This window comes from Pogoniulus pusillus, chromosome 24 (genome assembly GCF_015220805.1).
Source record: "Pogoniulus pusillus isolate bPogPus1 chromosome 24, bPogPus1.pri, whole genome shotgun sequence".
Classification (NCBI taxonomy): domain Eukaryota; kingdom Metazoa; phylum Chordata; class Aves; order Piciformes; family Lybiidae; genus Pogoniulus; species Pogoniulus pusillus.
Genome location: NC_087287.1, coordinates 11047803 through 11065205, shown reverse-complemented (window position 1 = coordinate 11065205; position 17403 = coordinate 11047803). Strand labels below are relative to the sequence as shown.

At 41.0% G+C, this 17403-nt stretch overlaps 1 protein-coding gene across 18 annotated transcripts in view; it reads right to left on the bottom strand.

The window, feature by feature from the left end:
- Positions 1–17403, bottom strand: part of SERGEF (secretion regulating guanine nucleotide exchange factor) — a 144048-nt gene that overhangs the window by 118409 nt on the left and 8236 nt on the right. For all 18 annotated transcript variants that reach the window (XR_010306725.1, XR_010306731.1, XR_010306728.1 and 15 more), the window contains exon 8: positions 16569–16727. Coding sequence is in view for 9 of the 18 variants with exons in the window: in XM_064163591.1 (XP_064019661.1) it covers positions 16569–16727 (159 nt within the window). In the remaining 9 variants the exon portion in view is untranslated. The remainder of the gene's footprint in view (positions 1–16568; positions 16728–17403) is intronic.

Below are 17403 nucleotides of genomic sequence, written 5' to 3'. Positions count from 1 at the left end.
CCTTGCAGTTTCACATGGCTTACTAAATTTATCATGCACTTCACCAACAGATACATCTTTATCAGGACTGCCTACACCATTAAACATCTAAACAGCTCTGACTTTCATTCACTAAACACAGGCATGTTTTCTGGTTTTGCTTTCATAGTTACACCAAGTTCTGCCTTAAGATGGCCAATGTTCAGTTAATGGCATTATTCACATACTTAAAAGGATGCTTCACTGCTCTGAAAGGTAGGATAAAAGTAACGTTTGAGTATGGCAAATTCCAACAATCTCCAAATACCTTGGAAGTCCTGCTTCTGGGTTTAGAGTTTAGATGGAATAAAGTCTGCTTTGCTTTAAGAGGAGAAAAATTCCAAGAATCTCCAAATACCTTGGAAGTCTTGCTTCTGGGTTTGAGGTTTATATGGAATAAAGTCTGCTTTGCTATTAAAGGAGAGACTGGAAACACCAAGCACCATACAAACCTCTAAATAAACTGAAAGAAAATTAAAATGTAAGACTTTAAATGCTTGTAAAGTTATGTTTGTGCTGCTGATATCTAACAGATCCTGGCTCAGAAATGAAAATGCAGACGTGTGGGGGGTGGTTATGAAGACCATGCAAACATGGAGGAAAGCTGAGGATGGGGCAGGGGTAGATGTCAAGGCAGCGATCTCACTTTGCATTCATCCTGCAAGAGAAGAAAATTCCCTTCTTGTTTCTCTCCACTCATGATTAGAGAGTCATGACTGCCTCACCAGCTGTGCCTCTGGCTCATTTTAAATTCAAACTACGATACATATCTCACTTTTAGACTTTTAATAGCAATGCCTTAAAATGCAGATTGCTGGCTAAATTTAGTTACATGATTAAAAACAAATCTAACTCATCTCTACCCTGCAAACAGAACTGCTGCATTCAAGGTTCAATGGAGGACTTAACTCTTCATCTAAAAACAAAGCCCTGACAAAAAGGAGGGGGAAAAACAAGGAAAAAAATATCAAAGCACAATTTAGCAATGCCTCAAAAAAAGCAGGATGCATAAAACATTAACCAGCTATGGAAAACTGTTTGCAAATGCATCATAGTATACCATAGGGTTTTTGTTCTGTACTTCTGCAAATAAACTCTGCACTATGCTACTACAGCAGTATGAGTCATACACTTTTACTGACATTCTATATTTATATCTCCATGTCCTTCTGCACTGTTATATGCTTCCTCCCATACAGGCCTCCCTAACCTGGAATTTCCTTTCTTCTGCAGCTGAGCATCTCTTCCTATAACACTCCCCAGAAAACTGAACTAGTATTGCTTCCTAAGCTCTTCATTCTCTCTGGACATCATTTTGCCAAAGCAACACCTCTGAACTCTTCTAACACAAGGCACACACATATGTTTACAATTATTTTCTTGTGTCTTGTTTTTCTGACTCCTTGTCTGTAAAATTAACTGCTGGGGCAAAGCTCAAAGTGACTCTGTATTAAGCCTTGTTGACTCAAACCAGAAAATCTTATTGGGAGATGACAAATGACAATATATCCATGATCATTTTATGAAAAGCATTACCTAGAGCTCCAATCTTGAAAACATTTGTCAAGGCAAGTGATTCTGTGACTCTCAATATCCCACTGATGCCTAACAAGGTACAGGCATGTGTCTGCAGTAGTGACAAAAAAATGAAGGTAATTAAGTTCCTAACACTAATATTTACCTTGTCTAAAGACCCAAGGGAATGGTGTGGTAAGACAGACACAGAAATAGCAGAAGAAATGCTTTGGAATGGCAGTCTGAAGAACTTGACTTTTTTTTGCTGTTTACAACAAGGTGGATTCCCAAGAACAAATATTCAAAGACCATTTGCACAGAGATTTCACTAGATCAAGAAGTCTCAGACACACATAATTCTGTAGAGTTAGTCACAATACCTACAGAGAAATAGGAAACACCACAGAGTGTTAGATGCTGCTCCCCAGCCCAAACGCTTGCTAAGTGGCTTTAGCGTTCTCGGCAGCTCCAGAAGCAGCAGAGTTGTTCATCCAATGGAGTTCAACTCCAAAAAGGTTAAGAAACGAAACACAAAGAACAGAACAGTATCACAAAACCAACAACTGCACCTCCAGAGCCTCCCAGGAGATCACCCCATTTGTTCAGTCAGAACTCCCAGAACAGCAACTACAATTGACTAAGACAGAGTGGGCTGTTCACCTCAAATAACGAGCAGCTATAACTGCAGCATTCTCACTGACAGGAAGAACAAAACAGTCTAAAAGAGTATGAGGGGGAAAAAAATGTGCCCTTTGAAGTCAAAAGATTAATAATGAGCATTAAGATGAAGTATTCCCTCTGAAATATTATCCTCATCTTTCCATACCCCCAAGAAAGACTGAGTTTATGAGTATGGGAAAAAAATGCAATCACAGGATTCCACCTCAAACTCTATAGAAGCACAATGCTTAATATCAAGGGGACTGCAGGGAGAGTGGGGACAGAGGTATAAATAGCTGCATAATGGTGAAAGTATCTAAATGTCATTTATGCCCTGAAAAAATTCCATCATCTATAAAAGCATGCCATCCAGCTAGCAGATTTCCCTTTGACTCCTGCCTTCTTGTTCCAGCTCAGACCTCTAACTCATTAGGATTCACATATAAAAACCCTGAGAGGTTTTCAGCATTTCAGAGCTCCCAGACACAGAACATGATGGAAAAGTTTGGATCTGAAAGTATAAAAATATATAAATATCTTTGAAATGTTACTACCTACGTAGGTACAATGCAAGTCCCTCCTGTAAAGAAATGTGAACTTAGGTACAAAGAGGAAAACACACAACTGACATTCACTTCTGATGGTTGCCAAATGATGCAAACAGCTGTCCACACCCACCTCCACATACCTACACTGCACCTGTACTTGCTTGCAGTGCCCATCTATGTTTAAACATCAGCTATGTACACAAACAGTGTTATGCTGCCTGTTAATAAGAGGGGTTTAAGTTTCAGAGTGAGAGCATGGAGCAACCAGAAGAGACCTTTTCTCCTTGGGTGTAAGGAGAGAATGGCAATGAAGATAAAAACAAAATGCCCCTGGCTCTTCTTGGCCTTCTTTCCCCTGATATTAAAGAGGGTGCTGACGGAAAGAAGCAGTAGCCTCCCATTCATGCTTCATAAAATACTGTAAGACAGAACAGTTTTTAAAGAGATCATGAGTTTGCTCTTGCTCTAAAGCAGGTGTCCAGATGGGGAAGAGTCATTCCTTTGTTCTGAAGTGAAAATGCTTAAAAATCAGACATTCAGAAAACAATTTCACATGTCAACTTTGTGTCTTCAGAGGATCAGCTCACTGCAAGGTCTTGAATCCCAAGGGCACGGGGCGACCTGATTTTAACAAAGGCTGCTCCAACACAGCTCTGGTGGATTAGAGACACTTTAAATAACTACCCTAGATTTCACAACTGGACACATCAGCAGTTTCTTACATTTCACCTATCAGCTGCTGCCTGCACATGTGCTCATGGTCTTCTGGGTTTGCTTGCTGGTGGATGTTTTTAATCTCTAGCAAAGTGAGCAAGTGAGAGGAGACAAGCACAAAAGGATTCAGCATCCTCCTCTGGATTGTGTGACCTGTCAGGATGATTCTTCAAACTAGATGAACTTCTAAAAATCCACACTGCCACTCTTATTTTGTCCCCATAGCCTGACCTTCTCTTCTGTCAGACTTGTCCCTTTTCCTTTAAATGAACTGCTTCAGCTCTAGTCAGCTGTGTCACAGCAGGCATAGCCCTGAAGAAACAGTTGTGTACAGGCAAATTCCTACAGAACAACCATCAGCTCTTACAAGGTCCAAACCTCAGGATGAGAAATGCCAAAATGATTTTCAGTCTGCTTACTATTTGGAGGTGGAAAGGAGAAGCAGGAAGACATACTCCTAAAGGATTTTCTGTATTTCTGCTTTAGGCCACTTTGTAAGGGTTAAGTTCTTAGAAATTCTTACCAATTTAAAGATTTCTTATGTCATCATGATAAGAACTGACAGCACTATCCCTGAACAGATCTTTGCCTTCACAGTGTTTTGTACAATTTGGTTTTTAATTAAATGACAGTGAGTACAATTGAGAATGAGTTACCTACAAAAACCCCACCCCTCCTAGGGTCTTCTCTTCTGCATGAATCTGATGCTGATACCTTCTTATTGCACGAGCCATTGTTCCCCAAAGAGGAAACATAACTGTTGTGATTATTCTTATTACATAATGTGTTCCTCATAACACTAGACAGAGAAGAAAGCAAGCCTGAACCAAAAGAAAGCTCTTCTATCCAGCAGAATATCCCCAAAACCTGAAGTGCATCCTAAGGGACATAGATAAATGTGCTTCCTGTTTACCTGCAGACCTCAGTCTCAGCTGCTGTGGGTCCAGATAGAATATATGTACTTAGAGTAAGAGGCAGTCTTTGCACTGAAGTTCAGTATGAGCTACAGAGAAAAGGCAGTTGCAGCTGAGTTTCAACTACCATGCCACAAACTGGGCTTGAAGTAACTTCTCCTCCTCCAGTACAAAACAAGTATGCAAAAAACCCTTTCAAACTCCCCTACAAAATTTCCCCTAATGTAGGTATGATTTGTGTGTCCTCATTGCTGTCTAGACTGAGCCTCACTTACCAACAGCAGCTTGCTGCAGAGTCTCTGGAAGCCAGTCTCAGTGATGCCTTTCTGATCAGGTACAGCACTTCCTGTTAACTGGACTTCCTCAAGTTTGTTGTTTTGGCCCTCTTTAGGTTTTGATTGCAAGTTTCTCGAGGCAGCAAATTAATCTTGCTTTGTGGTGTTAGTGCCCCCACAGGGTGCGCTTCTGTGCACACAACTACAAAAAAACATCCAAGTATCCAAAATATACTGCCAAAGTGAAAACTGAGCTGGAGATCAACACCAAGGTAACCCTAAGTTAAACAAAACCAATATACATCCCTACTAGGCCCCAGGAATTAATCAGGAGGTTTGGATTTCAATAACATTCAGAAGCAAAGCAATATCTTTTATGGCTACGTTAAAATCTTTTAAAGAAATCAATACACAGAGCATCACAGGAGAAAAAAAATGACAAAAGAAGACTGATTTTGACTAAGGAACAGAACAAAACACAAGCCCTATGAGGAGAGGCTAAGGGAGCTGGGGTTGTTTAGCCTGGAGAAGAGGAGGCTCAGAGGTGATCTCATTGCTGTCTACAACTACGTGAAGGGAGGATGTAGCCAGGTCTCTTCTGCCAGGCAAGCAGCAACAGAACAAGGGGACACAGTCTCAAGTTGTGCTGGGGGAAGTATAGGCTGGATATTAGGAGGAAGTTCTTCACAGAGAGAGTGATTTGCCATTGGAATGGGCTACCCAGGGAGGTGGTAGAGTTACCATCACTAGAGGTGTTCAAAAAAAAGACTGGATGAGGCACTTAGTGTCATGGTCTAGTTGATTAGACAGGGCTGGGTGATAGGTTGGACTGGATGACCTTGAAGGTCTCTTCCAACCTGCTTGGTTCTATGATAAATGTTGAAGGATATCAGCTCCTAACCACACTTGTATATGTACCAGACTCAAGTGCTAAAATACAGACATCAGTCACCTTTTTCTTTCAGAGCACTCAAAAATCCAGCTAAGGCAGCAGAATATATACAAACACTCAAAAATTTAAACCCCGCATATTAGAAAATACTCCATTGCACACAAAGACAGAGATACAACTTCAGGTTACAATAGCACAGAGACATTCCCAGCACTCAAACAGGGGCAATCTAACCAGCACATATAGCTAACTCAAATCTCTGATCCAAGACTCGTGTTTGGTGGTGTTATGGCACCTCACAACTGAATTTAAAGAATACAAGCCACCAGGCTAGCTATCGAACAAAACAAGCAGATAGCTGCTCCTGGAAGATGTCATTATAGTTCCCAGGTAGCCAAGAGCAAAAAGCCCTTCTAAAGGGCTACAAATCTGACACTCAGAAGTCACAGCTGTTGATACAGCCCCTGAAACCCACAGTAACTTACCTCAAATTCACTGTTGGAAAAGTACCTCAAGGTAATCACGATAAGAACAAACCAGAAAGGCTCTGTGGGTTTTTTTTCCTGTGCTGTTGTTTAAGACAAAGTCCCAAAAGGTACTGTTTTGCAGAAGCACTCAACTGTCACTAAGTTCTTCAGAAACACATTATCTGTGTTCTAATAGCAAGATTCATTAGTGAGCATTAAGGCTGAATAATTACTACACAGGAAATGTCACTTAAAGGTTATGAAAACAAGTATTTAACAGTCTTAAAATCTTCTAAGTTTAGATGAGATCTCTAGATCTCATGCACAGATCCTGCACACACAGGGAGCCTCTTTCAAAAGCTGAGCTTGGCAACGATTAGCTTGCAATGAAGTCACTGCTAATGCAGCAGCCCTGTCTCTTGCATGCACATGCAGGGACCAACAAAACTAAGAGGGCAGAGAAAACAAACATTTTGTTTGGCAATCAGTTGCCATACAGATGTAGTTCAACTGTTAACAATTGTTTTTAGCTTCCAACTCTATTCTAGGCACAGTGAGCAAAAAACACTACCACCTTACCACATAAATTCAATTTAATCTTCTTAGCCTGTTCTTGATATCTTCACTGTCACCTGTGTGTTGCCAGTGAGGGTCCATTAAAACTTTCTTCCTTAAAATGTTCCACACACTGGCTAATGTCCCTGACCTTGTTTATTACATTTGCTAAGTATATGGCTGGCTGGCCATAACTGCAGCAACCTAACCACAGAAACCAAAGAAAACAAACAAAAAAGGGAAGGCAAAGAAGTAAAAACCCAGATCGAGCCATGAATCCCTCATCTCACACACTAATGACCTGAACAAAACCCACACTTTACAAGTTCATTTTTCTGACAGCTTTTTAAAGGTCAAAGTTTCCCCAAGTCAGGACAGACAGATAATTTTGGTCCACAATATCACTATTTTCAACAGCAAGAGAGAGAGGATGTAGCACCAAAGAGAGCAGAGAAATTCAATACAACATAGTCTCTCTTTGCACACATGGACTATCAGAAAAGCCCCAGAGTGTAGCAGTAAATGATAGCAGTCATTCTCCAATCCATTTCAGTCATGGAGCACCTGTGAAAACACAGCTGGACAGGACTGGCTGAGCAAAGACTACAGTTAAGACCAGGACTAGCCTCACCCTGTCTTGCCCTTAAGCTGTGGGAGAGACAATCTATAGGCTGCCATACACATAAGATGAGCAGAACAGCTCTGCAAAATCTGTCATAGTTGTTTTCCTCCTAGCTTACAGTTCTTGTTGAAGACATTCAGCATTTATCATCAGCTAAATTTAACAAAAATGCATTTACACCCTTCTCTCCACAGGCCATCTGAATCTCCATTTGCCCAAACACTCACACAACAGCTTGCAAGGGCAACTTGAAATAACTGTTAAGGTTCTTTGCTCTTAATGCCAATTCCTAATATCTTTATTTTACAATAAACAGCTTCAATCAAACTTTGTGACCATTTAGCATCTTCCTGGCACTTCTGTCTTCACACACAAATTATATGGCTTGGCATGCACAACTATTTATTGACCAACTGGAAATTACTAAGAACAAGGAGAAGCAAAAGCCAGGTGTTGACCAAAGGAACACAATTTCTCAGTGTTATGGGAAACCTGCTATAAAAACCTCTGCATATGAACAACTCTGAACACTTGACGCTAACCTTTCAGAATGAACCTTCATATTGAAGCTAGCCCCCTCCTCAGCAATGAACCATGGAAAGAAAATCTTTGAGACTTTTGCCCAAAAGAATGCCAATCCCTTCTACCTATTTACAGCTACCTAGAATTCAAATCCATACAGTTTTGATAAGAAAATCCAGGATGCTTTATAAAAGTTCAGTGAGCTGAAAATTCACTTGGTAACAAAAGCTGATACTTGACTAAAGCAAGAAAAAAACCAAGAGACTCTAAGCCAGAGCCAGCCCACAAGTTTTGTTTATTCAGTTCTTGTTAAAGAATAACAAAATACATAAGAAACATGTTTGTGCTTTAAGTCAGAGCTAAACAAGAGGGGCTGACACACACAGTAGGATGTAATAGAAGGCTCCCATTGTGCTGGTGAGCCATAGCTGCTGAAAACAAAATCTGTTCTGCTTCAAGAGAGCATACACAGATCCACCACTTACTGAGATCTATCTTCTGGCAGAAAATTCTCCCTGAGATTCAGTGGCAATTTGGCAGATCAAAGAACTATCTTCTACAGTAGCCCTGGCCTCCCCTAAAACATGGTATTGTAGAATCTGGCTGAAGCCTCATTTGCAGAAAGCTTCCATAGATAAATTCAGAATTCAGTTCTTTGCTGCTTGAGGAAAGTATTCCCACCAACCCCTTGGGAATAGATAAACTTCCAAAACTGCCAAGGAATAAAAGCTCTTCCAGGTCACTAGCTTAGGTTTCATCCGTTTCCTTAGCTTTTCCTCTCCAGCAAATTCTGCTTCAGTTAATTCTTGATTTGGTCTACCAGACTAACCATCTCCCTGATGCCATGCACAGAATAAAGCCCAAAAGAAGTGAAGCAAGCAGACCTATGCAGAGGAAAACTTCAGCCTCCACACTGCTAGGATTTCTGTAAAGCTTCAATTTCTGAATTTCAGTTCCCAGGCTTATGCATTTCGATCTCTCTCCTTTCCATGTTCTACTCTTTTGTCCCGGGTTAAGGGCAGATCCCTCCCCCGGGGAGAAATAAACTCACCACAACACAGACCCTTTTTTGAAAGTCAGGGAAAGATGAAATTGTATTTCTTATAGTGTAAGTATAGCAATGTAAAGAGAGATAATAACTAGAGAAGGAAGAAAAAAAACCCAATACAATAACCTTAAGGGAGATGGGGGAGGGGTCAAGCGGCAGCAAAGCAGAAGCAGCAGCAGCCAAAACAGCAGCCGGGGACGATAGGCGAAGCTGAAGCAGCAGAAGCCAGAAGGAGAAGGGGGAGCATAAGCTGTGCTTCTAGACATTAAGCTCTTGATGCTCCAATGAAATTATATTCATTTATCTATTGTTGCCATTATGTGGCCTATCCCTGGAATGTTCCATCTCTCCCCTATGTCTGAGCTAGAGAATCAGCTCAAACGGCCACACCTTTATAATCAAGTGTAAGACCTTCAAGATAGGCCCTGAAGTTTTAAAATTTGCCAGCCTAAACCAGTCTCTGCTTGTGTTGCAAACCAGCTATCTCACCAGTGTAAGCTCAGGAAGTGATGACAACTGACAACACAAGCAATACACGCACCAAACATTTATTTATTGTCAACTTACCCTATCTCAAGCTTCATAGCTTTCAGGAGCCAAAGTTACACTCTGCTCATTCTAACTTCAGCAATTTTGGTACTTAACATGATTGTCCCACTTAGATCTTCTTAGGTGCTCCTAAAAAGCCCTAGAACAAATAAAGCACTACATGGGCTTAATGCCAGCAACACCTTCCTGTTAAATTCCATCCATGAACTCAAGTCAGCCTTCACCTCCTCTCTCTTGTTCACTTTCCCATTTTTTCTTTTTTGCCTTAAGCTGAAGTCTCAGCACTGGGGCAAAATATCAACAGCAGATGCAAACTTACTCCCTCAAAGTATCCTAGCCAAGATGCCAGATCTACTTGGACTCAAGTCAAAACAATCCTGACCCACCCAACCCAGTGTAAGTGCAAACAAGACAACTCCAGTAGTTCCACTGGCACTCTAATTCACTCACTAAACCTGAAAAAAAGGAGAAAAAAAAAACCCACTACTCTCAGGTGAATGCTTTCTAGAGCTTGCATTTCTGTCAAAAAAAAATTAGTGGGCCTAACACCAGGACAGCAGTGGAATTCAGCAGTGTACTTTGGATTCACTCATATGATCTCCCCTGTGGCAGCTACTTCTGCTTTAAGGTCTATGCATCTTGAGTGGTATTCTTTCTTGCTTTCTCTGCATTGCACAGCAACGACAGTATTTATCATGACAGCAAGCAATGTAACAGGCAGGCTCTAAAGTGTAAGTTCCCACTGCTACCTAACATCAGCTACAGCATAACGAGGCAGTAAAAGGCATGAACCACAAAACCACAGAACCAAGACCACAGAACAGCAAGTGTATTTACCAGATTTTACCTAGAATTTACTCAGCCTGAGGCAGATAACAAAGAGGTTTGTCCTTAAACACTCATTCTGCAGGTTCTGCCTCAAAGGGATTTAAGAGTTCCTATCAATTTGCAAATTTAGATATAGCTTATTTGTACTATTCTATCCCAAACCTCAGCATCCTAGCCAACAAAATGCTGCTAAGAACATCAGGGCATCTAGTTTCATACTGATTGACTGTCAGCTATAGTGAGTGGCTGAAAAGAGAAAAGGAGAGTCCACATACAATAGATGCCTTATTGGTACCACAGACAAGCATTAGAAAAAACCACTACCAACCGAAGGGTATTTGCTGTGCTAGGGGACTGCTGGAAACGCAAGCCTGCTTTGCCAGTATGAGGAAGGATTCAAAAGCACACTGGAGAGGACCTCTAGTGGGCTGACACTGCATGCTCGGGTACCAGGGAGCAAGGGCTGCAGCTCCCTTAGCTCGCACCGCATTTACCACATCTCTCACCAAAGCCTGGCAGTTCTACTCAGTGGCTGGCACTACAGAAAGCAGTTCCATCAGTAAGCCTCCTCAGGCCGGCTAATTAGATACATTCCTTCAGTTTGCTCTCAGTGGTTGGAGGGACACATTTCCATTTACTCAGAAAAAACAAGAGATGGGTTCTGTTCTAGCCATGTAGGTCACTAAAGTGCCTGACCACTTCAGAGTTTTTTTTGTGTGGCCTAAATGACATCCAGGGATGCTCAAAGATGCACAAGTTCCCATGCACATTTGGAATCAGAATTCAGACAGTGTTGAGGCATTTTGTTCTTCCAAGGCTTTTCAGCTGTAGACAGTTTTGCACAGGCAGCACACATATCATTTTATCTGCCTTTTTAAGGTAACTCCTTCTGGGTGAAAGAGCTTGGAATTCTTTATGTGAGCTCAAACAAGACATAATTTCATGTGACAGCACATGAAAAGATTAGTGAATGTATGCTGGAGGATACTTAGATAATAAAACCAGCCAGATTAGGAAAGCTTATTTATTAAGCATTCCAGTTAAAAAGAAAATAACTTGTTTTGAATTGAAGTTGATGATTCACCTCTAAGTCTTTAAAAGACTTCTTTGGCTATATTTAGGTTTGCCTTTAAGTCAGATAGGTTCTACTATTTCCCAAAGTAGCTTAATTTGCATCTGCAGCATTATAGGCCACAACTTATCTCTCTTTCAAATGATCTACGCAATAACCTCTCTTTTAGCAGTTACCCTCAAAGGGTTTCTATCACCTCAAGAAGGCCCACAAATTAAAGTTGACATTGTTAAACAGAGCAGTGCAAGACAGCTGCTTGTTATTATTCAAAAATAATATCACCTCCACTGCAGTGGTGCTCCCTGTGCCATTAAGCAGAGTGCTGGGAAGGCAGCAAACCATTACAGAGAGCAGTCACCTGAAGAGAATAATAGTTGCACTTGGAATCTGAAGCCAGAAGAATGCATCTGGTCTGTCCTTCACATAGAGCAATAACAGTTCTGCCCTGTCATAACTGAAGAGCACATCTGAAAGTCACTGGAGACAAGCATTCATGCAGAAAATAATAATGAAATCAAAGACACTAACAAGTTCATATCTTATCATTAGGGACCTGATCAGAAAGACTACTAGTGGTGCTACAAAGCCTAACTGTGCTTCTCTCCTCTGCAGGAATCAGTAATCAAGACAGAAAAGGCTGCAGCTGTCTGTATTGACAGATGTTGTGAGTTGCAGGAAGATCATGTACAAAAGAAACAGTTCAAAAGACACCTCTGTGACTAAAAATAAACATTTGGAGCTGATGTGGATCACTTAAGGGTGAGGATGAAAGCCACAACATTCTATGAAAACATTCTTGAATGTCAAGCAATCTGTTCCTGAGGAATTAACTTCCTGAACCTCAACTACTTTACAAGACAGAGCAGCAAATGAAAGTTGACTGAACTCAAACCAGAAATAACACAAAACTGGCTTCTCAACACAGTTGCTGAGTAAGGTAAAACACAACACAGGAAAGAGATGCAGGTGCAGTTAAAATCCCCTGAAAGAGCAGAATGGGGAAGAAATGAAGAAAAGAAAAAAAGAAGTGTGTTTTGCTTTTGGTCGTAATGCAAAATTTTGCCAGTGGCAGGGAGGAAAAGTGTGTGCCTTTGGAAACAGACTACTTTACAGAAGAGGGGAAGCTTAACATACAACACCACAACATTTATGCTGTGCCCCTTCTTTCTTGATAACAAAGTTGGTAACTTGCTTGGAGTCACTTTAAAGCTGTCAAACCACTGCGTCTGTGAAACTGCCCACTGCTCCTCCAGATGGCTGCTCTTAAGAGCATTGCTGTCCCATTTACTTCTCAATGTGCCATTAGTTCTGCAGTCAAGCACTGCTCATCTGGCAGATAAAGATCAAAATGTCATTTTGAAATGGCAGAATTTGTGAATTTATGCATGAACAGTGTCCAGCTTTTATCCACCTAGTTTCCTCCTGTGTCTTTCCAATGAGCAAAGTTTTAATTTACTGTCAAGAGAGCTGCAATTTTGAATGCTTTATTATTCCTACTCTGTTCTGGGGAGGAGGGGGAATAAATCTAAATGAAATTAAGTGTTTGTGACGACCTCCTAAAATTCCACTACCTTCCCTGAAAAACACAATACCAGACTTCAGATATATAGCATAAATGTTTAACATCATAGTAAGAGTATGAGTTAGAAAAATACTGAACTATTCTTTCTTGCAGCAAAATCCCTACACACTGTGATGCCTTTCCTAAGTGTGCCCCTGCCCTGCACAAGAAACAGAGCAAAGCATCTTACAACAATCTCTCTTCTTTCCATTTTTCTGCATCCAACACAAAAATCACTCTGCTTCCTTTCCACTAATGGTGGAACTCTCTAGAGTAAAGAGAGCAGGAGTCAGGAATCACTCTGATCTCTGAAGCAGAGTGCATGTAGCCCAGGGGATATGCAAGACAATCCACTGGAGGGCTGGAAGACAATAATAACTTCATATTTCAGCTAATTAATGGTTTACATTTAGTTAATAAAATATTGTGAGTAGTGTTTATTTCACTTTTATTTTTAAGATTGTGCATGTTTTATACTTTGCATAATGTATTAGCAGAGTGCATGACAACAATTTATAACTAAATAAGTATAAATACATTTGGAGGAGATGTACTCCAAAAAATATTTGGTGACAGAGTGGAAAAATCAATGAAGACCACTGGTTTATGTGATCTGGTACTCAACCTTCCTGGTGCTGATTTTCTCCTTTGATAGGAGATACAAATAATAGAGGAAGAACTGCATGCAGGGAGAAGGTTTTAAGTGTGTGTGTTTGTCAGTAACTTAGCTGCAAGTTTAACCACAGGCAGTGAGTGGTTTTACACCAACAGGGAAGCATTTAGTTCACACAATGTCTAGTGGTTGAGCCACCTTTGAAAATCCCATGAGATTCTGAATGGTGTCTAGAGGATGCCAAAGGCCATTTTGAATCTTATTCCAGATGATTTAGGTTCAGGTCCATTGACTTAAAAAGAGATTTAAAATTCTATGTACATAAAAATCAAATTCAGCAGTAACTTGGCTGGTTTTCTACTGCAGATATAAAAGGTCAGGTTTTTATTCAAATTCCTTTCAAATATTTGCTTAAAAAAAAAAAATCCCTGCTAGTCACACAACATTTTTTTTTCTTGTTAAGAAGAGGAGAGATTTAAACTAGATGTTAGGAAGTTCTTTACAGTGAGGGTGGTGAAACACTGGAACAGCTTGCCCAGGGAGGCTGTGGCTGCTCCCTCCCTGAAGGTGTTCAAGGCCAGGTTAGAGGAGGCCTTGAGCCACCTGTTCTAGTGGGAGGTGTCCCTGCCTATGGCAGGGGGTTCGAATTAGATGATCTTTCAGGTCCCTTCCAACCTAAACCATTCTGTAATTCTATGACCTAAAATAGTCACTTAATGGCTATGGATAAGTATCAACTAAGTGAAATACTACAGCCACTAAAACTTTGGGGCAGTTTCATTGGTAGAACTGGTGAAGCAAGAAAACCATGCCCACAAAACTGTCCTTTTAAAAATTTAGGTTATCCTGACTAATGTCTTTTTCTACCATTTCTGTTCCAATGAGAACGACACTAAGCATTTAATTCAAGAATTATACATTTTGAGATTAATTCCTCTGCTCCACCTGAAAAGTTTCCAAGCAGCACATAGCACTGACTACAGCTCTGAAATCTTCAGTTAATCACCCTCTAAAAATCTGAGTTCAAACATTTTCTTTTCAATAGCTAAGAGAGCAGCTAGAATAATTCAGGGCTGTAGAGACGACATCTCTCTCGTGTACTTAGATGTCCAACAATGAATGTTATGAAACAGAACACTTAACCAACTTGGTTTTTTTCTAGTCCTGCATCACACCCCTGCAAATTCTAACACTTAAAGTTCACAGTATACAGTAAATAAAAGCATTTTTCTCACAGAGCAAGGGACATCACTGCAAAACCATTTCTGAACTTGCAGTGCTAATAGAACACTTCAGCACATGCTGACCTTTGGGCATCTACTAATTCCACTTAAATAGAACTACCCATGATAAAGGCTAAGCACTCCTCAAGCCAGTACCCATAATTACAGAACCCAGTAACTCTCAGTAAGATATGTGTCCCCTTCTGCCGTTTTCCTAACACACTGGTTGTATCCTGAAAATCAACAGGTTACTTCAGTCTCTATGAATAATACTTTCACCTGCTACTCACTTCCTCACCTGGCAGTTTACACAAATCAAAAGCAGGAATGCAGGCAGACTACCCCAATAATCTCTATCTCTTCTGTTCATTCCAGGGGAGACTTTCACCTTCTTGTTACTCCTAACTAGCACACCACACTGCGCAACAGGAGAAGCAAATAGCACAGAGTGTTCACATGTGAACACCACAAAATAGTTTCATATCTGTCTTACCTTTCTTCTCACGGCAGAACAACATCTAAATGCATCCAGGTGACCTTCACCAGATCAATCATCCTTTCACAAATCAACGTCACTACTACCTAACCTTCCTCTTACAAGGAAGGGATCTAACCTTACAGCCATCTGCACGTAGCAAGCTTTCACAATGTCCTCACTGGAAAGGTTCCCAGGAAGATACATCTTTCAGTATTAAATATTCTTTGATTTCACCTTCAGGAGATGCTTTCCAAGTCTAATGATGCCTCTTTTTAAACCCGTCTTTGCTAAACATTTCTTGGCTTTGACCACAACCACACACACATACATGGCAGCTTATTTTAGTTTATTGACTTTTTTCTGAACACAAGATTTAGTTTGTCCTTAAAACACTTTACTAAATGGGCAGCACAAAAAGCTTGCCTCACTTTAGAAGCATAGAAAGGTTAGAACAGTCGTGCAAAGCCACGTAATTTATCTCACTTACTGCAATGAGACTGCAATGTTTTCTTAGATGTGATGGCAGAAGCAGAGGGTTCTCAGCTATGCCTGTTCTTAAGATCCTCAGCTAACCTGAAAATGGGACTATCTATGGCCCCAAGCCTTTCAGATACCTGTTCAGGACTATCTTACCTTCTCCCTAACTCCTGTGACCTGATCAGGAGAGTTGGGGCTCTTCAGCCTGGAGAAGAGAAGACTTTGAGGAGACCCTGTAGTATCCTTCCAATATCTGAAGGGGGTCTATAGGAAGGCTGGTGAGGGAGTATTTATAAGGTCTTGTAATGACGGGAGAAAGAGTAATGGGTTTGTACTGACAGAGGTGACATTTAAACTAGATGTCAGAAAGAAGTTCTTCACAGTGAGGGCAGACAAATACTGGAATGGGTTGCCCAGAGAGGTTGTGGATGCTCCCTCCCTGCAGGTGTTCAAAGCTAGGTTAGATGAGGCCTTGAGTGACCTGTTCTAGTGGGAGGTGTCCCTGCCTTTGGTGAGGGGATTGGAACTGGATGATCTTTGAGGTCCCTTCCAACCTAAACCATTCTTTGATTATATTATCTTCCTGCCAAATACAGCTATGTATCCTGCAAGTTGCAGCCATATTTTCCTACCTCTCTATTTTCTGAAGCAAGTTTTTCACCAAATTCTTTCCTCTCCAAGGATGATCTCATAACTCACCCAGCAGAATGATCTCTAGGAGCTCATACATATCCTGAAACACCAGTGATCTGAAGATGCCAAGAGACTGCACCTCTGCAGCATGAACACACATGTGCTACTGCATTCATGGAGATGGCTAGGTTCTCTGATCTGTAAGAGCAGTAATGCTTTAGGGAGAAAAGCTGAAAGATATCTGCCCTCCTCATTTCTGGAGACAAACACTTCTCAGGTGAAACTACAAAACTGCATTCAACCAGGACAAGTGAAAGAAAATGCTTGCCTGCAAAAAAGGCTATTGGTTTGGAGACATATGTTACTGCTTTTCAGATATCTTACCTGTTCGTGCCACCAAGTGGGTCCAGCCACTCCAAACTGCTTCAATCTTTTCATGTGAGAAAAACTGAGTCTCAGTCTTCTTGGGCTCAGCAAGAAAGATTTCTTTGCTCACAAGCTGCCCATGTTTGTTGCTCCCCCAGCCATATACATGTCCTTCATCTACAAGAGAGAAGTAAAATTTGTTCAAACTGATATAGCTGTAACAAAACCAGAGACAGGCTCTGTCTCAACTGAGTGAGGCTGAGCAAAGACCAATGTTTCATTACACTTGGGTTTTCATAAATACTTTCTCCTGCCATTTTTTACCACAGGTGCACACACTGCACCCCTGTCACCTCCTGTCCTCCTCCAGAAGGTGCATTTGCTTTATCCTGGGCACTGTCACATGCTCAACCCTCATTTCATCTCTTGACTAAGTTTTAACCAAAATGCAGACAGTAAGATTTAGCAGCACACTTCCACCGCTGGAGACCTCAGGCCAGTTTGGACACAGATAAACTACGATCCTTTTGTTACAGGAACCACCATTCGCGTTTTCAACAACCCATTTTAACAGCTGTGTGCCAAAAACCTGCCTGACTGCAGGTGTTTGGTGTCCTACCAGCAGGTGGCTCATGAAACAGAGCCAAGGAAAATTGCATCCCAGTGTGAGAGATTTCCTAGAAAAAAAATAATCCCCATTTAACTACTACACCCTGCAGTAGTATCTTTACTACAGCAAATGCCTTTAAACTACAAAGTATTTTCAGCAATATCTTGTATGTTGCATGATGAAGGGCAGCAATAGTGTCACTTGATTTGTTAGTCTTGATCCTCCTGCTGCTGAATAAATTGT